This window comes from Thunnus thynnus, chromosome 22 (genome assembly GCF_963924715.1).
Source record: "Thunnus thynnus chromosome 22, fThuThy2.1, whole genome shotgun sequence".
Lineage (NCBI taxonomy): Eukaryota > Metazoa > Chordata > Actinopteri > Scombriformes > Scombridae > Thunnus > Thunnus thynnus.
The window spans coordinates 22446298-22467766 of record NC_089538.1 but is presented as its reverse complement, the minus strand read 5'-3'; the positions used below and the strand labels follow the sequence as shown (position 1 = coordinate 22467766).

Genomic DNA, 21469 nt, shown 5'->3' with positions numbered 1-21469 from the left:
AATTGTTTGACTGAATATAATACATAATTTTATTATCTCTGCATTTCTGTTCAATAATTTTAAGGTGACAGCTAAGTTTCAGGCTTTTCCTGTGTGACTTACAGAGGTGGAAAGTAACTAACTAGATCTTTTTCCTTGACTCCAGGGTGGTGCCCATCATTATTAATTATTGTTAATAATTTCTTTTGATTTTAATAATTAATAACTATCTTTGATGGTCATTCATTATTGCTAGCCATACCTGTAACCAAGGCCCAACAAAATGGTGCCCAGTGTGAGGCGGAGTATTGTTGGCAATTATCATAATTGTGCATATTAGTTTCAGCATAATTTCAGCACAATGAGCTTGTTTAGTATTGACAATATGAAATATGTGATAGTGAGATTTGGAATAAGCCAAAACTTAGGACATATGGTTTAATTAGGATTTTAGTGAACTTTAGTCGAATTCTATTAAATTTAATCATCCTAAAAAGAGAAGATCTCTGTGTAATATCTTACCATTACATTTGGAAACCGGATGTCATGTTTGTATTGCAGAACAGGATTTGCTTTGTCAGTTATGTGAGTTAAATAAAGTAGAAAATGAAATGCATTTTGTTTTATATTGTCCTTTATATCATAACTCCAGAAAGAAGATAGATGAGATGAATTTCTTATGGAAGACGTTGAAATTATGAAAACAATTTTGCTCTGTGTGAGTATTTGGACAAAGTCTGGTCATTTAGAAAAAATGTTTTCAACACGTAGCTTTTATATTGTTTTTTGGTTATTTTATTTGTTTTTCTGTGTAAAACATGTTTTCCCTCTGATACACACAATATGTAGTTTGCAGCAATGATTTGTTTTTCTTTGGAACATGAATGTCTATCACCAGAAGTTGTTATTTCTGTCGTATTATTGTGTCACGTAATGGACCATTTAATGGTAAGACATGAATGTAAAAAAAATCCTAACTTCATTCATATTGTTTATCATCTTACACTTGATGATTCAAACTGCTCCATCTCCTGTAATGACGCACAACTACTAACCCCTCCCTTTTCTCAGAGAACTTTGTATACTTCCTGGTTTCTGCTGATATCACAGATCTACAAGTTTAGAGATGGGTGTAACCAACATGCTGTGAAGTGCAAAAGCCAATGAGCCACTTTACTGCAGATCAATGTGCACAAAGAAACTGAGGTTTGGCTTTCTGTGACGTTTTTGCTATGCAGAGCTCCTTTGCTATTAAAGTGAACCTCTTGAGACATTAACCATCATTGAGAGGTGAAATGGCGCAGCGAGGAAATCAAGCAGACAGAATGAAATTCTGTTGTCTGATCTGTCTGGATCTACTGAAGGATCCAGTGACTATTCCCTGTGGACACAACTACTGCATTAGCTGTATTAAAACCTTCTGGGATGGAGAAGATCAGAAAATCCACAGCTGTCCTCAGTGCCAAAAGACTTTCATACCGAGGCCTGACCTGGTGAAAAATACCATGTTAGCAGAATTAATGGAGGAACTGAAGAAGACTCGACTAGGAGCTGCTCCAGCTGATCATTGCTATGCTGGACCTGAAGATGTGGCCTGTGATGTCTGTACTGGGCGGCAGCTGAAAGCCCTCAAATCCTGTGTGGTTTGTCTGGCCTCCTACTGTGAGCAACACCTTCAGCCTCACTACGATTCTCCTGAATTTAAAAGACACAAACTGGTTGAAGCTTCTGTTAAACTTCAGGAGACCATCTGCTCTCGTCATGATGATGTGATGAAGATTTTCTGCCACACTGATCAGCAGTGTATCTGTTATCTCTGCTCCATGGATGAACATAAAGGCCACGACACAGTCTCAGCTGCAGCAGAAAGGACAGAGAAGCAGAAGGAGCTTGGCATCAGACAGAAAAAAATCCATCAGAGGGTCCAGAACAGAGAGGAAGATGTGAAAGAGCTTCAACAGGAGGTGGAGGCTATCAATCGCTCTGCTGATAAAGCAGTGGAGGACAGTGAGAAGATCTTCACTGAGCTTATCCGTGACATTCAGAAAAGAAGCTCAGATGTGAAGCAGCTGATCAGATCTCAGCAGGAAACTGAACTGAATCAGGTCAAAGATCTTCAGGAGAAGTTGCAGCAGGAGATCAAGGAGCTGAAGAAGAAAGACACTGAGCTGGAGAAGCTCTTACGCACAGAGGATCACACTCAGTTTCTGCAAAAATATCCCTCGCTGTCAGGTGTTTGTGGATCTACAGGCTCTCCTTGCACCAACATCAATCGCCTGTGGTACTTTAAGGATGTGATGGCAGCTGTGACAGCAGTCAGAGATAAACTGCAGATCATTCTTAGTGAGAAATGGCCACAAGCAGAGCCGAAGACCAGAACTGAGTTTTTACAATATTCACGTCAGATCACAGTGGATCCAAACACAGCAAGCAATGTTTTGGTTTTATCAGACGGGAACAGAAAGGTAACCTATAATGTTAAAAATAAAACATATTCTCAACATCCAGACAGATTCACTTGTATATCTCAGGTCCTGGGTAAAGATGGTCTGACTGGACGTTGTTACTGGGAGGTGGAGAGGAGGAGGGGTGTTGAAATAGCAGTCGCATACAAGAGTATTAGTAGATCAGGGGACTTTAACGCACATGTATTTGGATACAACGAGAGGTCTTGGACTTTACGTTGTGACAATGGATACACATTCAGACATAATAAGATCTCAGCTGCCATCTCAGGCCCTCAATCCTCAAGAATAGGAGTGTACCTCGATCACAGTGCAGGTATTCTGTCTTTCTACAGCGTCTCTGAAACGATGACTCTCCTCTACAGAGTCCAGACCACATTCACTCAGCCGCTCTATGCCGGACTTAGGCTTTATTCTAATGGAGACACTGCTGAGTTGTGTAAGTTCAAGTAGACAGAGGGATGGTTAATGTTTATACCTGATTCTTGACCATCGTACTACATATCACAATCCTGGAGCCCTGAGTAGGGAAACCAGTACAACTCCCCTTTGTTTTCTACCAATTCCTGTGAAAGCCCAAAGAAGGTCTGGGCTAAATCAACAATAACCTCTAACCTCAAGAATATGGATGTATATTTAACTTCAGTTTTGAAATGCCTTCAAAGGTAAACTGAGAGTCCTTTCTCCACATTAAAGTGTCAGTTTTGACTCTTCAGAGGACAATCTTTGCCCATTCTACCTCCAAAGACTCTCCAACTGTGAGTTTCTGTGTTCCTTAAATCCAGAAGTTTGATTCAATGTTTACTAAGTATATAACCATCTTGTAACCTATAATTTATTAGTCACAAAGTAATGCCGGTCAAAACGGTCTAACTCTGAATTCTCTGCAATAAGGTATAGCTGAGATATACATATTTAGATTAAATTATCACACAGTACCTGTACCACCAGTGCCGACCAGTGGTCAAATTTTATATAAATTTGAACACTGAAGAAAAGGCTTCTGCAAATACAGCATAATGTTTTCTGATATCCACTAAATTGCTATTAAACTCTATATAAATTAGTAGAAATTTGATGTGTATGAAGGATCACCTTGATAAGTGAAGAACTAACCTTACTAGTTATAAAATAGAATAAAGTTAACATTAGAAGCAAGTTTGTTAAATAACTATAGTATGTTTTCATTAAGCTGTACTGATTACTGAGAACATGTTAATAGAAGTGTAGTCAACAAAGACTGCATTTTAATTTTATTGTATAACCTAATCACAGGATCCAACTCAGGTATTGTGATAGTGATTACATTATATATCTGTGTCTCTCAACATCTGAGTAACATATTGAACTATGCAATTCATTTTTAAATGTGAATGATCATAGTGAAACGTGTAAAATTTAATTTAATTTTAATCTCTTGTAATCAACTCAGAGAGATCACGTGTTTTCTCTCTGATAAAGTATTTTCTGTTTAGCGCAGGAGAATATCCGTCTCCACCCACAACACACCCCTACCACAGGCCAGAATAAAATAGCGTGTCGGCCTGCGCCCATGTTCTCTTCCTTTTGTATGTCCATGGAGACGCATGTCGCATCTCTTAAGACTTCTGCCATCTTAACTTTCTCCGTATTTTTTTCTTTCGTATCATGTGATCTCTTAAGTTAACTTTCTTTTCTTTTAAGCTACGTGCAGTATTGTAACTTCAGTGAAACAAACTTTATGTTGAAATTCTTTCACACTTAATATCTTGAAGTATAGTTTCGTTTCGGCCAGCGACATTATTTTGGGAAAGAGAAAGTCAGTATAGTCAGTCAGGAGATTTCAAATTTAATTACTTGCTCTCCATGGGTCAAGACATCTTCAACAGTGTTACTAGAGACAATCATATCAGATTTTGTCTCCTTCATCTAACGGTTAAACCATGTGGTGATTCAGTAAATCACCTGAAAAAACTGCAAAACAACACTTCGTCTCAAGGCTCCCACAACATTCACGAGCGGAACTCCGCTGGGAAACTTTGTTGGGAACTCCGGCTAAACAACACTTCTCCTGCCCTCCACCTCCCTCTAAGATTGAGAGTTGTCATTTGAATTGAACTCTCCAGTTAATTTCTTAGAGAGGTTGGTTAGGGAAATGACCTCTGCCTCAACTAATTCTCCAGTAATTACGCTATCATTCACGTTTCACCATCAGCTATTCATAACTCCTAATACACAGTTTAAAACATATTGCACTCATTCTGGTTGAACACTCATTTTTCTGTTTGCATTGATACCTCATTTATTCACTTGTTAACCATCTTATTTCAATAAATATGTATTTATTAGCATGTCGTTGTCTTCAGTGTTTCTGTGTCTCTTCCCGGCACAGCTAATAAACTGGGGGAAGTGGTGCCCCTGATCAAATAAGGATTTTATATCAATAAATGTGATGTTCCTACACCTAACGTTTTAGTATTGGAGCTTAGGTGTTCATAAAATTCATTTCAGGAAGAACATATGATGTAAAACTCACAAAATGGTAGACAATCTTCTTAGTAACTTTTAAGAGGGCAAGAAACAAAATCAGTCACATGTAAAGTAACAGAAAACAAGAGTTACAATAACAGAGAAAAGTGTTTTCCAATGGGTGAGCGAAAGGCTCAGTTAAGGCAAAACAAAAAGAAAGAAAGCTTTTTACCTTTGACAACTAAAATCTTTTAATTCAGTGACCTTTTTAAGCTGTTGTACTTATAAGCTCCTTATATCTAAATCTCCTCAAGTTATCACTAAAACAATTAAGCAAGAATCACTGAATATTTCAAAATCTTAATTAAAGTTCAGCATAGGGCTGTCATGATATCAGATTTTCACAACACGATTATCAAGGCCAAAAGAATTCATGATAACCATATTATCGCGATATATCAGTCAAATAATCTTTGAATTTGTTTATTGTGTGTTTTGCCTCTTTTTTGGCGGATGACATACACTCAAAATATGAGTGTAGGGAGGTGGAAAGAGAGTCGGTGACATAACTGTACATACTACAGAAAATGAATATTTTACACATTTTTCTAAGGGTATGTCTAGGGTTCTTCCAAAAACAGGCCACTTGGAGACACCAAATAACCCCTATTTCAGAGTAACTGAAGCATAAACACATTATAGTGCTTTGTTCCCCTGTTGAAACTAAACTTTGTGCATATAAAAGAGTCAAAGTCAAGTAAATCACAGCAAACTATTTATATTTACACAATTTCCATGTTGTGGCTTTATAAAAAGCAATAAAGCAGCATATGGTCATTTTTGGAATTCTGAAGCGCCAGTCATCTGCAGACTCTGTTCCTATTGGCTCGGTCTTTACATGAAAGAAGAGGGGCAGGCACCTACTTTCAGCGCGGACTCTCGTTGGCTATTGTAGGCTGTGGACCGGACATGGAAGTTCCTATTAGGTCAAGTGAGGTGTCAATCGAAAGGTTAGAGTGCAGCCGCCATTTTGATACGCTAATGTGTGGCTAATGTTTACATGCTAATGTGAGTTATGACCCAGAATATGTTGGAAGATTAGGACATCTGCTGGCTAATTTAAAACAATGCAACACCCGCTCATGGATATTTATTGATGTAATAATGTGTTTTGGACTAAATATTGGATCGACTGGACCTTTGGATCAATCGAATCACAGGAATCTTAGCTTTCCAAAGATGTGTCGCATGAGTACCCACTTAAAGACAGGAGTTGTGAACACAGCATAGTTGTTTACTTGACAGCGTGATGGCCCGTGGACAGACCAACAGAGCATTAAGGGATTTTAAGATTATTTACACATTATCATAGGTGTATTATTAACATGATATTGTTGTTTGTTGTTGCTTTTTGATTTCTACCATCCTTCCTGTATTTCCAAAGCTCTGCAATAAATATTTATTGTGGGGCAGAGAACGCTGCCAGTTCAAATTGACTGTAAATATGTGGATGAGGACCATAAATGCTGCCAAGGTGCAAACTGCTCCTTCACTTGGAATGAAGCACAACTACTAACCCCTCCCTTTTCTCAGAGAACTTTGACTGTATATTTCCTGGTTCCTGCTGATTTCACAGACTTACAAGTTTAGAGATGGGTGTAACCAAAATGCTGTGAAGAGCAAGAGCCAATGAGCCACTTTAAAGCAGATGAGTGTGCAAAAGGAAAGAGAGGTTTGGCTTTGTGTGACGCTCATAAAACTCATGGGATATTAACCATAATTGAGAGGTGAAATGGCGCAGCGAGGAAATCAAGCAGACAGAATGAAATTCTGTTGTTCGATCTGTCTGGATCTACTGAAGGATCCGGTGACTATTCCCTGTGGACACAACTACTGCATTAGCTGTATTAAAACCTTCTGGGATGGAAAAGATCAGAGAATTCACAGCTGTCCTCAGTGCCGAAAGACTTTCATACCGAGGCCTGACCTGGTGAAAAACACCATGTTAGCAGAGATAGTGGAGGAGAAGAAGAAGACTGGACTGGGAGCTGCTCCAGTTGATCATTGCTATGCTGGACCTGAAGATGTGGCCTGTGATTTTTGCACTAGGAGAAAGCTGAAAGCCCTAAAATCCTGTCTGGTTTGTCTGGCCTCTTATTGTGAGCAACACCTTCAGCCTCATTATGATTCTCCTACTTTTAAAAAACACAAACTGGTTGAAGCTTCTGTTAAACTTCAGGAGACCATCTGCTCTCGTCACAATGATGTGATGAAGATTTTCTGCCGCACTGATCAGCAGTGTATCTGTATGCTTTGCTCCATGGATGAACATAAAGGCCACGACACAATCTCAGTTGCAGCAGAAAGGACAGAGAAGCAGAAGGAGCTTGGCATAAGACGGAAAAAAATCCAGCAGAGGGTCCAGAACAGAGAGGAAGATGTGAAGGAGCTTCAACAGGAGGTGGAGGCTATCAATCGCTCTGCTGATAAAGCAGTTGAGGACAGTGAGAAGATCTTCGCTGAGTTGATCCGTGACATTCAGAAAAGAAGCTCAGATGTGAAGCAGCTGATCAGATCTCAGCAGGAAACTGAACTGAATCAGGTCAAAGATCTTCAGGAAAAGCTGCAGCAGGAGATCAAGGAGCTGAAGAGGAAAGACGCTGACCTGGAGAAGCTCTCACGCACAGAGGATCACACCAAGTTTCTACACAAATATCCCTCGCTGTCAGGTGTTTGTGGATCTGCAGGCTCTCCTTGCACAAACATCAATCGCCTGTGGTACTTTAAGGATGTAATGGCAGCTGTGACAGCGGCCAGAGATAAACTGCAGATCATTCTTAGTGAGAAATGGCCACAACCAGAGCCAAAGACCAGAGTTGAGTTCTTACAATATTCACGTCAGATCACACTGGATCCTAACACAGCCAACACTTTTCTGGTTTTATCAGACAGGAACAGAAAGATAACATTTAATGATAAAAATAAACCATATTCTCAACATCCAGACAGATTCAATAATGTATCTCAGGTCCTGAGTAAAGATGGTCTGACTGGACGTTGTTACTGGGAAGTGGAGAGGAGCGGGAGAGTTGCAGTTGCAGTCGCATACAAGAGCATTAGTAGATCAGGGGACTTTAATACATATGTATTTGGATACAATGAGAGGTCTTGGGTTTTACATTGTATCACTGGATACACATTCATACATAAAAATATCTCAGCTGCCATCTCAGGTCCTCGGTCCTCAAGAATAGGAGTGTACCTCGATCACAGTGCAGGTATTCTGTCTTTCTACAGCGTCTCTGAAACAATGACTCTCCTCCACAGAGTCCAGACCACATTCACTCAGCCGCTCTACGCTGGACTTTGGCTTTATTCTAATGGAGACACTGCTGAGTTTTGTAAGTTCAAGTAGACAGAGGGATGGTTTATGTTTACACCTGATTTATGACCACCTTATTACATATCACAATCCTGGAGCCTTGATATTTTAGTGCTGTAACTGGTGTTAATAAAAGGAATTTCAAAAGGAATGTTTGAATATGATAAATGTGGTTAATAATAATATTATGTGATAGTTGTTTTTGGGTTTTTATGATGATAATTGTTTTACTGAATAAATCATTTTATAATCTCTGCATTTCTGTTTAATAATTTTAAGGTGACAACTAAGATAATTGTTGATTAACATCCAGTCCTCTGATGCAATTTGACAAAGTCACCCTGATATATTTGAATTACTGTTTGTATAATGGCATGATTCTGGTGTTTGTATTGGATAAATTTAGTAGGTGGAACTATTGTGTTGGTGCAAAATACAGTGCTTGTTCATCAATGATGAATGATGAACAATAAATCAATCTAATAAATCTGTGCCTGATTGATTATTTACATTTACAGACTGAGGTTTTTCTTTCTGAGTGTGAACAGTCTCATTCTTGTAATCATCCAGCCATTGTAAAGGTAATCTAACATATACGAAATAAAATATAAATCAAGATTTAGTAAATACGTATTCGTTTGTGTATTAATAATACACCAACACTATCAAGTTAGTTTAATGGACCTAAGGCTCATGTTATTTTTGCAACTTTAACCACAAGAAACTCATGTGACAATTTAAATCAAATATTATGAAATATAATTTTAGGACCAAATATTAATGATCGTATCTAGAATGCTTACAGGTATGTTTTAATTAATTTATCATATGTAAACTTGGTCACTGTTCAACTTGAGTCCCCTTGATAGATTGTCTAGTGAGAATCATTATAAGTGAAGCCATATTTAAATTGAAAACCTCCATTGTGAATGTCTACAGAATGGCTGTAAACACCGCTAAAGTTCAGTCTGTCAAGATGTAAATGAGTTCTGTAAATGCTGCTAAGGTTGAAACTGCTCCATTTCCTTGAATGAAGAAAAGTCTGAGAGAACAGGACACTCTAAAATAGATGGCAATCTCACTGACAGACTGAATGTTTTACTGCCAAAAGTAAGGCTCAAAAACAGAGATTCTTAAAGTATAAAAAAAAATGATGAGGAATCTCAGATAATCAGAGATATAATTAGACATAATCGCTGGATTATCTCAGGTAATGATCAGAGGACAACATATCAACTGACAACATTCGCTGTAAACCTGTAAATTACACCTGAACAAAATACAACTACAAACATGTAAAGAAAAGGTATAAACACGGCCAAACTGCTCTATTTCCTTGATTGAAGCACAACCACTAACCCCTCCCTTTTTCTCAGAGGACTTTGACTGTATATGACCTGGTTCCTGCTTGTTTCACAGATCTACAAGTTTAGAGATGGGTGTAACCAACATGCTGTGAAGCACAAGAGCCAACGAGCCACTTTACTGCAGATCAATGCGCACAAAGAAACTGAGGTTTGGCTTTGAGTGACGCTTTTGCTATGCAGTGCTCCTTTGCTATGAGGAAAGTGAAACTCTTGAGACATTAACCATCATTGAAAGGTGAAATGGCGCAGCGAGGAAATCAAGGAGACAGAGTTAAATTCTGTTATTCAACATATTTTTCATGTTTGATAAATCTTGTAAATAATATTATGCAATACTTGTTTGACAGTTTTTATGATGAAAATTGTTTGACAATATAATACATAATTTTAGAATCTCTGCATTTCTGTTCAATTACTTTAAGGTGACAGCTAAGGTTCAGGCTTTTCCTGCTTGAATTACAGAGGTGGAAAGTAACTAAGTAGACTTTTTCCCTGACTCCAGAGTGGTGCCCTCTTATTATTAATTACTGTTAATAATTTCTATTGATTTTAATAATTAATAATTATCTTTGATGATCATTAATTATTGCTGATAGCCAAACCTGGAACCAAGGCCCAACAAAATGGTGCCCAGTGTGAGGCGGAGTATTGTTGGCAATTATTCATAATTGTGCATATTAATTTCAGCATAATTTTCCCATTACCAAAATTCTGGAATCTAAAACCTTCAGACTATCCAAAAGCCTTTATATTCAAGACAACTAGTCTGCCACAGGAGTAGACATCAAGCTGACCTTATATATAAGTGCACTGTGGTGAAAATAGATTCATTCACCAATTTTAGATAACCCAAATCTTGAGTTATTGATAACTAACATTGTAAATGTATACAGTGTTCCCCATAGTGTTACATTAAGAGTTTACTATTGCTGCTAGCCTAAACTTGTACCTATTCTGTAGGAATTATAAGTATTTGAATTTTGGAACGAATTGTACTTTTCTTTCACCACAATCCAGATGTAAATATTCGACTTCTTAGTCTAGTTTATCTGACGGCTAGAGTTACTGGTTGCACTGAGGATTCAGATTTTACATTCAACATGAGACACAGTGAGTTCAATAAGTATTGACAATATGAAAAATGTGATAGAGATTTGGAATAAGCCAAAACAGGACATATGGTTTAATCAGTACTTTAATAAACTTTAGTTGAATTCTGTGAAATTTAATCAGCCTAAAAAGAGAAGATCTCTGTGTGATATCTTACCAGGATGTCATGTTCATATTGAAGAACAGGATTGGCTTTGTCAGTTATGTGAGTTAAATAAAATAAAAAATGAAATACATTTTGTTTTGTATTGTCCTTTGTATCATAACTCCAGAAGTAAGTTAAAAGAGACTTCCTTATGGAAGATGTTGAAATTATGAAAACACTTTTGCTTTGTGTGAGTATTTGGACAAAGTCTGGTTATTAAGAAAAAATGTTTTTGACAGGTAGCTTTTATTTAGTTTTTGGTTTGTTTTTCTGTGTAAAACATGTTTTCCATCTGATACACACAGTATGTAATTTGCCGCAATGATTTGTTTTTCTTTGGAACACGAATGTCTATCACCAGAAGTTGTTATTTCTGTCGTAGTATTGTGTGTCATGTAATAGACCATTTTAATGGTATGACACAAAAGTAAAAAAAATCCTGAATTCATTCATATTATGTTTAATATCATCTTACACCCTTTCCATTCATCTTTTCTACCTTTAATCTGTCCTTTCTTTCCTTTTTCAGCTGATCTAAACGTATAAAAAACCCCAAAATTGGAGATTTCTTCACTCAACTGCGACATTTATTGTCACTGTGAGAACACTATATGGCTAAAAGTATGCACCCTTGTTGCTTTCTACCATCCTTCCTGTATATCCAAAGCTACATAATAAAGTTCTATTGTGGGGCCACTTCAAACTGACTGTAAATATGTAAGTGAGGGCCATAAATGCTGACAAAGTGCAAACCGCTCCTTCACTTGGAATGAAGCAGAACTACTAACCCCTCCCTTTTCTCAGAGAACTTTGACTGTATACTTCCTGGTTCTTGCTGATTTCACAGATCTATAAGTTTAGAGATGGGTGTAACCAATATGCTGTAAAGTGCAAGAGCCAATGAGCCACTTTACAGCAGATCAATGTGCAAAAGGAAAGAGAGGTTTGGCTTTGTGTGACACTTTTGCTATGTAGTTCCTTTGCTATGAGGGAAGTGAAACTCATGTGACTTTAACCAACATTGAGAGGTGAAATGGCGCAGCGAGGAAATCAAGCAGACAGAATGAAATTCTGTTGTTCAATCTGTCTGGATCTACTGAAGGATCCGGTGACTATTCCTTGTGGACACAACTACTGCATTAGCTGTATTAAAACCTTCTGGGATGGAGAAGATCAGAAGATCCACAGCTGTCCTCAGTGCCGAAAGACTTTCATACCAAGGCCTGACCTGGTGAAAAACACCATGTTAGCAGAGTTAGTGGAGGAGAAGAAGACCAGACTGGGAGCTGCTCCAGCTGATCATTGCTATGCTGGACCTGAAGATGTGGCCTGTGATGTCTGTACTGGGGGGAAGCTGAAAGCCCTAAAATCCTGTGTGGTTTGTCTGGCCTCCTACTGTGAGCAACACCTTCAGCCTCACTACGAGTCTCCTACTTTTAAAAAACACAAACTGATTGAAGCTTCCATTAAACTTCAGGAGACCATCTGCTCTCGTCATGATGAGGTGATGAAGATTTTCTGCCGCACTGATCAGCAGTGTATCTGTATGCTTTGCTCCATGGATGAACATAAAGGCCACGACACAATCTCAGCTGCAGCAGAAAGGACAGAGAAGCAGAAGGAGCTCAGCGTAAGTCAGCAAAATATCCAGCAGAGAATCCAGGAGAGAGAGAAAGATGTGAAGGAGCTTCAACAGGAGGTGGAGGCTATCAATCGCTCTGCTGATAAAGCAGTGGAGGACAGTGAGAAGATCTTCACTGAGTTGATCCGTGACATTCAGAAAAGAAGCTCAGATGTGAAGCAGCAGATCAGATCTCAGCAGGAAACTGAAGTGAATCAGGTCAAAGATCTTCAGGAGAAGCTGCAGCAGGAGATCAAGGAGCTGAGGAAGAAAGACGCTCAGCTGAAGCAGCTCATACGCACAGAGGATCACACCCAGTTTCTGCAAAAATATCCCTCGCTGTCAGGTGTTTGTGGATCTGCAGGCTCTCCAAGAACCAATATTAGTCATCTGTGGTACTTTAAGGATGTAATGGCAGCTGTGACAGTGGTCAGAGATAAACTGCAGATCATTCTTAGTGAGAAATGGCAACAAGTAGAGCCGAAGACCAGAGCTGAGTTCTTACAATATTCACGTCAGATCACACTGGATCCAAACACAGCAAACAATTTTCTGGTTTTATCAGATGGGAACAGAAAGGTAACATTTAAGAGAGATAATAAACCATATTCTCAACATCCAGACAGATTCATTCATGTATCTCAGGTCCTGAGTAAAGATGGTCGGACGGGACGTTGTTACTGGGAGGTGGAGAAGAGCAGGAGTGTTGAAGTAGCAGTCGCATACAAGAGTATTAGTAGATCAGGGGACTTTAATGCGCATGTATTTGGATACAACGAAAGGTCTTGGGTTTTACGTTGTGACAATGGATACACATTCAGACATAACAATATCTTTGCTGCTGCCATCTCAGGCCCTCAATCCTCAAGAATAGGGGTGTACCTCGATCACAGTGCAGGTATTCTGTCTTTCTACAGCATCTCTGAAACGATGACTCTCCTCCACAGAGTCCAGACCACATTCACTCAGCCGCTCTACGCTGGACTTAGTCTTTGGTCTGATGGAGACACTGCCGAGTTGTGTGAGTTCAAGTAGACTGAGGGATGGTTAATGTTTACACCTGATTCTTGACCATCGTACTCCTTATCACAATCCTGGAGCCTTGACATTATAGTGCTGTAACTGAGGTTTTCATAAAAGAAATTTCAAGAAGAATGTCTGAAAAAAAACCTCAACAACTGACTTTAAAAAAATCAAAAAACATCAGCTGTGTGTTAAGTAGCAAAAAACAACATTCACTATGACAGAGAAAGGTGTTTACATTGGTGATTGAAAGCAATACTATCATGATTAAACCAGTAGTTTGATTTATACCATATATCCTATAGAAATATACTGTATATCTTAAGGTAAATGTATTATATTTTTCACAATGGCTAAGAATCACTTGAGTTTCAATTTTACTGCTCTTCATATTAAATGTATTTTTCATAAATGATAAATCTGGTTAATAATAATATTATGTGATAGTTGTTTTTAGGGTTTTTATGATGATAATTGTTTTATTGAATACATCATTTTATAATCTCTGCATTTCTGTTTAATAATTTTAAGGTGACAACTAAGATAATTGTTGATTAACATCCAGTCCTCTGATGCAATTTGACAAAGTAATCCTGATATATTTGAATTACTGTTTATTAATTTAGTAGGTGGAACTATTGTGTTGGTGCAAAATACAGTGCTTGTTCATCAATGATGAATGATGAACAATAAATCAATCTAATAAATCTGTGCCTGATTGATTATTTACATTTACAGACTGAGGTTTTTCTTTCTGAGTGTGAACAGTCTCATTCTTGTAATCATCCAGCCATTGTAAAGATAATCTAACATATAAAAAATAAAATGTAAATCAAGATTTAGTAAATGTGTATTAATTTGTGTATTTATAATACACCAACACTACCAATTTAGTTTAATGGACCTGTTATTTTTGCAACTTTAACCACAAGAAACTCCAATATGTGACAATTTAAATCAAATATTATGAAATATCATTTTAGGACCAAATACTAATGATCGTATCTAGACTGCTAATAGGTATGTTTTGATTACATGTCATCATATGTATATCTACATATATGCGTTTTCTGGAAATATTTCATTTTAACTTTTACAAAGATGTGTACTGCAGAAAATTGGTCACTTCTTTGCCCTAAACAGTGTCTGACAGGTTGCCCACAACAATGTCCACCAATCAAATGGTTCTATTGGGGTTTAGCTTATAAATGGTTAAGGAGTTAGCATCATTTTTAGGGATTTTAGGGTCTGTCTGTCACAGAGAAGGAGGTGGGATACAAGTTCAGCCTGAGAGTCCTGTCTCAGAGTAAACTATCACTGCTCCTAATAAAGCTTCTGGTGTGAGCTCATGTAAATAGTAGAATATCTGGATTTTTACTAACCAGACTGGTCAGTATTTCCATCACCGTCTATAGTGGAAATGTTACTGTTTTATCTTGTGGTTGAATTAATGTTCAGCTGCCAGACAATCCGAGTTACTGGAGATTTGAGTTTAAACAGTTAACTCACCTGCTCAACATGTCTCATGTCAGATGTACAAAAACTTCCAGTAAAACTGAGCAATTAATTTAAAAAATGTAAGAAAGAAAGTAAAAATTGTAAGAATTATTGAAATGTCTCAAAGTTTTATTTGGATTAAAAAGTTGGAATGTTCGGTTATACATAAAAATATCTGTTACAAAGCAATGTATAAATCTCTTTCACTGTTTTTCTCTATCACACACACTTATACCCACATACACACACACTAGTGTTACAGTCATTACACTGGTACACAACCAGTCCCATAGCTTTTAAAGATGTAAGATTTTCTTTTTGAAGATTTGCCACCAAATTAGTCGTGATGCCTGCAAACGATTAATCGTGTCAAAATCAGAAAAATGGATAAATCCAACCTGCCTGGTTGAAATTTCAACCTTAATGTTTTAAAGTGCAACAACTGAGGATTAAGAAATATGGACACTGGAAGGTTTTCCCTCCTGAACGTAAAATACTGACTAGCTTCCAAAACTGTTCAACTTGAGTCCCCTCGATAGATTGTCTAGTGAGAATCATTGTAACTGATGGCTAAATGCAGTGTCTGCAAAGTGCAGGTAAAAAGTCAAAGCATGTTTACTTAAAAATCAACATTTTCTGTGCTCTAATTATTTATCTCACAAATATATAGTTATAGAACATTTCCCCAAAGTCTTTTCATGACTGTCAAATAACTACATGACCTATATTTGTTTTTTTATTGTGTCAAATTGCTATCAAACTGTAGCCAATATTGCGGGTCTTGTTATCATTTTCACATGAAATCTAATTATATTTTAAGGACTTTAACAGTCATTCGAGGACTGTAGGAAACATACACAGAACATAGACTTTCACAAAACAGGAAAAGCTCCTGTAGAAAATGTTTGTTTTGATCACTGACAATGAACAGACTTCTGTACTGGTACAACTCTTTAAACGTCACACTACTGTTATCTGCTTTCATTTCATTTTATTATTTATGTAAATTTAGCTTATTTTCCTCAAATGAAGGCAATCTAAGTTTAACTTTGCCATCTCAGACTTTCAGAATTGCGTGAAAAACATTATGAATGATAACTTAATGTAAAAAGTTACACCAAATTTTAATCTGAGCACATTAAAAATGAGACAAAGGGACAGGAAGTATCAAGAAGAAAAGGTTTTCCTGTTGATTCCTGCAGTACAACAAAACACTGGACCTCCAAGTGTCAGATAAACAACTAAAAACATGAATTTAATGGGAGGAATTTTCTTAAAATGACTTTAAATCATTCATCATCACTGCTAATTTGCTGACGGCACATTTAAAGAAAACCTTCCATGTTTTAATTGTAAGAAAAACAAAAATACTTAGCCGGAGTTTCAGTTGAAAGTATACTCAGTCTGGAAATGTGAGATGCTGTTTTTGAGATGTAGTGTTTTAACAGAAAGCATATTAAGAGAATGTGAGGGAACACATGAGCAAAGGATGGAAGTACAGTACGTTTTTAAAACTACAGCCAGAGCTCTGCACCTGAAAGCCTTTTCACTGACATGACAAACTGTTCAGTACGTTAACGTTGTGACAAACACTTCCTGTTCACCGCAGTACCGGCAATGTGCAAAACTTCCTCAAAAACACTGTTTGGGTGCAGGAAAAGAAGCAAAAGCTAACTAAAACTAAAAATAGTTTTAAATATTTTCCAATGTCAATGTCATCAGCAAACTGTCGTTACAACTGTTTCTGGTCCAGTCCGTGTGAATTTTAAGACGTGTTAAGTCTCACCATGACAAACTAAAAACATGTTGACATTTTATAGTATTTTTCGGTACAAGATGTGAATTTAAAGGATAAAGCTGTCATTTTCTATTTTTTTTTATTGTCAACAAATCTCATGTTTGGATCCAAACCAACAATGAACTGATCTACTAACACGTATTGTGTGTGTATCCTGATATATCTTATTCCTCTGTGCTTTAGACCTCCGTTGTTGTCCAAAAACTATTAAAAACACATCAATAAGCCACACCGCTGCACTGGGTGACATGCTCCTTCACCATGAAGATTACAGTCACGTTAGTTTGTTTAGAAACGGCTTTAAAGACTAATAACAGCGATCATGTTTTCATGTTTGTGAGTGTGAGGCAGACGCCACTGAGCATGTGCAGGAACCTAGTTCTGTTTAAGGCTCCACTAGCTTGTTGTGCTACATATCAAAATTTGACTTGACTTTGTATTAATATTATTTACAATGTACAGTTTAGTGATGTAGCCGTTATTAGTCTTTGGAGCCGTTTCTAAACAAACTAACATGACCAAATTCTTCATAATGAAGGAACATGACTCATTGACGTGTTTTTGGACGACAACGGAGGTCTATGGAACAGAGGAATAAGATATATCAGGCTTTCAATAAACACACAATACTTTTAAGTAAATTAGGTCATTGTTGGTTTGGCTCCAAACATGAGATTTGTTGACAATAAGAAAGATATAGAAAAATATAGAAAACCGCCAGCAAAATCCTTTAAATATTGTAAAATATACAGCTACTGTTGGACTGATAGCTTGTGTTTGTAGTGTATTACTGAGCTCTAGTTTTTGTTTGCTTTCATTGAGATATTTGCTCTTAGTGTCAAGCTCAATTGTGTATTTTAAATCGGTTAAATACAAATTATGTATAAAACCTCACATTACAATTTTCAAAAAGGCAAGTCAAAAAAAAAATATGGTAGCCTTTGGAAAAGGTCAAGTAGTCAGTTAATAGACTAAACCAACAAGAGTGTTCTTTACGTAAAATGATCCGGTTTAAGCTTCAAAGCTCAGGGGATGTAAAATATTTTTGAAAATGCCTTTTTGTGAGAATTTATAGGCAATAAGACTTTATGTGCAACATAAAAATGAACTTTTATAAACATTTATAAATAATTAAAGGTACCTACAGTGTCATAAAACTAAATATTCTGTCAGAATGTCTCAAAAGTGGCGATTTTTGGTCCTTTTCACAGAGGTGGTACAACACAAATCTGCAGGAGGCTTCAGTAGAGTTAAATTAAAAGAAACTCTTACAAACATTATAACCACCACTAAGACTCACTGTTTGTCTGTCTGTTAACACAGTAACGATCAAAAACCCCGACCCAGCAGTCATTCAACTCAGAGCTCCACATTATCCCGTTTTAATTCAGTTTTCTAATCTCCTCTGGCTCAGAATGAGAATAATGTTCTTCTTGGTACCGTTTGTTTCAGATAAATGTAGTTTTATGCTTTAATGGGTTAGTTAACGTGAATTAGTCCTCTTCTCTAAACCTGCTGAGTGAAGACTTTTCAGTTTGAATGTTGTGAGCTGGCCTGATTTTTTTGAAAAAAAAAACTGGTAAATGTAATGAATGTAAACACTGAAACATGATAAAAATTTTTGACAAAGTTTACGCAAAACATCTGTGATCAGACAAAAAGAGGAAAAGCTGAAGTCGTGGCTCTTTGAAGCGCGTGTCCAGCCATCTGGATGATATTCTCTCCAATGGTTTCCGTCACTGGGATCGATTTGGACCATCTAACATCAAACAATCGAGCTTCGAGGTTGGAGTTTTGGACAGTCGAACCGAATCCGTGAAAAGAAAAGAGTCCAGTCAGGAAGAAAATCTTTCTTACAGTCTAATGTAACTGTCAGTTTTAAGGCAGCGAAGGTCCGTCCAGCTCCCGGTCGTCATGACAACAGTGAGCACAGCGAGGTCTCGGTCGCCAGGGTGACGTTACATCGGAAACAATCCCATCACACCTCAAGAGTTCCTGTTTCTCCAATTTTGCAACCAAACTAGGAATAAAACTGACCAAGCTGATTTTGTTGAATTAAAAACTATCTGGAAATTGAAATATTCAGTTTTTTTTTAATGAAATACGGCAGACTGGAGCGCCGTCACCGCCGCGTGCAAGTGCGTTTTTGTCTGGTTAACAAAGCAGGAAAAACCCCTCTGTAGTGTTATTGACAGGTGGGGGAGCCCCAACGATTGTTTGTTTCAGGATTTCCACGTCAGAGAAGTGAAATGTAGTTTTTAGGCACGATCCCACGCTTCCCGCCCACAACCGCCAAAATCCACTGCTCATCCACAGATTCCACCTGCGTTATAATGTCACCAACCTGCAGGAAGAAGACAGAGAGGAAGACAGAGATCGGACTTGTTAGTGAAAACAAACAAAAACATGAAGTCGTTGACTTTAGGTGAAAAATAAACAATTAAATTTGACAGATTTGCCTGAATTTAAAGTTTTGTCATTGAATCTGTGTCCAGAATAAAAACATAAAACTTCCTCATACATAAATATCTACTCATCACACACACACACACACCTTTAGTGAGAGCTCGTCCTCGCTCTCTGCGGTGAAGTCAAACAGAACCTTGGCCACGCCCTTAACCGCTGACTGCTGGCCTGGGATTGGCTGAGCTGGAAACAGGAAGAAGAAGTTGTGGTTAGAAACTTTGGGAGCCACATGCACACACACACACACCTACCAAAGGCTGCAACTAACAGTTACTTTCATTATTAATTAACCTGTCAAGTATTTCTTCAATTACCGTATAGACCTGAATATGAGAAAATATTTCATCCTGAATATTTTGTGTCTCATATTTGTTTCACAAGATCAGAGATTCTCTTTGAATGAAGCGAGCTGTTATATTATGGGTTGTTTGTAGCCTTAATGTTGCTAAGCTTGCGAGTGTATTCAAGTCTGTTTATAGTCAGTCGGCACTCAAAGTGTTTGGTTAGATCAATTTAACCCGCGGGAGTGTCTGAAGGCTTGTGTAATGTGTTTTTCTGCTACAGAGAAAATATATTCATGACGAGTGAAAGCGAGTTCAAAGCGAATCCTGACAGCTTTACTGCAGAAAACACCACCAAGGACTGAATCATCCCCGTCAAACAGCCAAGAACTACTGCTGTCAGAGACGATGAGGAGCTCAAACAGACAAACAGAAAGTGAAAAACTCTGGAGAAAATCATTTTTTAATGCATCCAAGAGTCTGTCAGGAGAGAGTGAGAGTATGTAACTGATAGAAAAGCTCCATAAATGTGGGATTTACGATCTGCTTTAATTGTGTTATTTCACTTTTAGTGGAGAAATAGAAAGAAAAGCGTCAAGGATGAGGACTCTAACACTAAATCAAGGGGCAAAGTTTCCTAACAGGATGAGTGTGAAAGTGTTTTGTATCTTCAAAAAGTCTTTTTACAAAAACAAGTGCTGAAAAAGGGTGGTCGTCTTATGATCATGGTTTTATAATCTCTTAATCCAATCTAATCTATTAATCATTTAGTCTAATGAGCCTGAGGCGATGTCTTGAAATATCTTGATTTGTCCAATGAAAAGTTCAAAACTACACAAAAGCAGCAAATCCTCACATCTGAAAGAGTGTAACCAGAGAACGTCGGATGATTTTTGTCTTAATAAACAGCTTAAACAACAAAGAAATGATCAAAAATGTGACGAGGGACAAACACAGGCAGGTTCCTGGCAGCGGCTGGTTCACACCCAAATCTGTCTCAGTAACGCTCGAGGAAAGCATCGGGCTGAAAGGCGTCGGATTTATTGCTGCTGTGCATCATTTTTTAAGAAAAAACGCCCAAAAATGTGATGGTTGCAGCCAATAAAATGTGATGATTTGAAGCTTTTTTTAGTGTCAAACTGAACATCTTTGGATTTTGGACAAAACGAGACATTTGAAGACGTCGACTGGGGCTCTGAGAGATGATAACGGGCGTTATTCACTATTTTCTGACATTTTATAGACAAAACAATTAATCCATTAATTGAAAAAAATAATGTCCAGATTAATAAATAATGAAAATATTTGTTAGACGCAGCCCTAGACGAACAAACATTTTCTGCCCTGTGATTGGCTGAACTGTCTGTAATATCCTGAGTGATAAAACCCCACCCGTCTAGCACAGTCAGGAGTATAAAACAAACCATCCACACAGTTTTGTAAATACTTCCCTTCACCTGCCACACACACACACACACGATGAGGCATACACTAACAAACGGTGTGTCTCTGCTCTGTATAAGTGTGTGTACAAATATTTTCTGTACTACTATTTTCACTATTTGAATTATTTTTGATATTTATTCTCTTATAATTTACTAATTTATCTTTTCTTGCTGCCTTATCAAAGGTTTCAAGTATTCAAGGACCTTTATTGTCACCTCACCACTGTTACATTTATGCTTTTCAGTTTCAGATATTACCTTTGAGGTGGTGTTTCCCTGTGTTTGGTGAAAAAGGCGTAAATGCAAGAGGAATAGTGTGCACGGTTGACTTAGTACAGGCACTGAAATCACTTGCAGTATCACTAAATTCTTTTAAAGTAGGTTTTATTAAATCTTTTTCTTCTAATATATTATTTTTTATTATGGATTTATTTATTTTATG

The 21469-nt window shown here is 37.5% G+C and overlaps 2 protein-coding genes across 7 annotated transcripts in view; one reads left to right on the top strand and one right to left on the bottom strand.

Annotated features, from left to right (window-relative positions):
* Positions 1 to 21469, bottom strand: part of LOC137174987 (SH3 domain-containing protein 19-like) — a 72853-nt gene that overhangs the window by 16792 nt on the left and 34592 nt on the right. For 5 of the 6 annotated variants that reach the window (XR_010925526.1, XR_010925523.1, XR_010925525.1 and 2 more), the window contains one exon: positions 19390 to 19484. Coding sequence is in view for 2 of the 6 variants with exons in the window: in XM_067580576.1 (XP_067436677.1) it covers positions 19390 to 19484 (95 nt within the window). In the remaining 4 variants the exon portion in view is untranslated. Of the gene's footprint in view, positions 1 to 15145; positions 19180 to 19389; positions 19485 to 21469 lie in introns of those variants that run through there. The other variant, XM_067580577.1, reaches the window with a different exon arrangement.
* LOC137175119 (uncharacterized) lies at positions 793 to 13945 on the top strand. The gene is made up of 3 exons (XM_067580814.1): positions 793 to 2883; positions 6680 to 8303; positions 11914 to 13945. The coding sequence occupies exons 1-3, from the start codon at positions 1275 to 1277 to the stop codon at positions 13550 to 13552; spliced, it is 4872 nt and encodes a 1623-aa protein (XP_067436915.1). The 5' UTR covers positions 793 to 1274; the 3' UTR covers positions 13553 to 13945.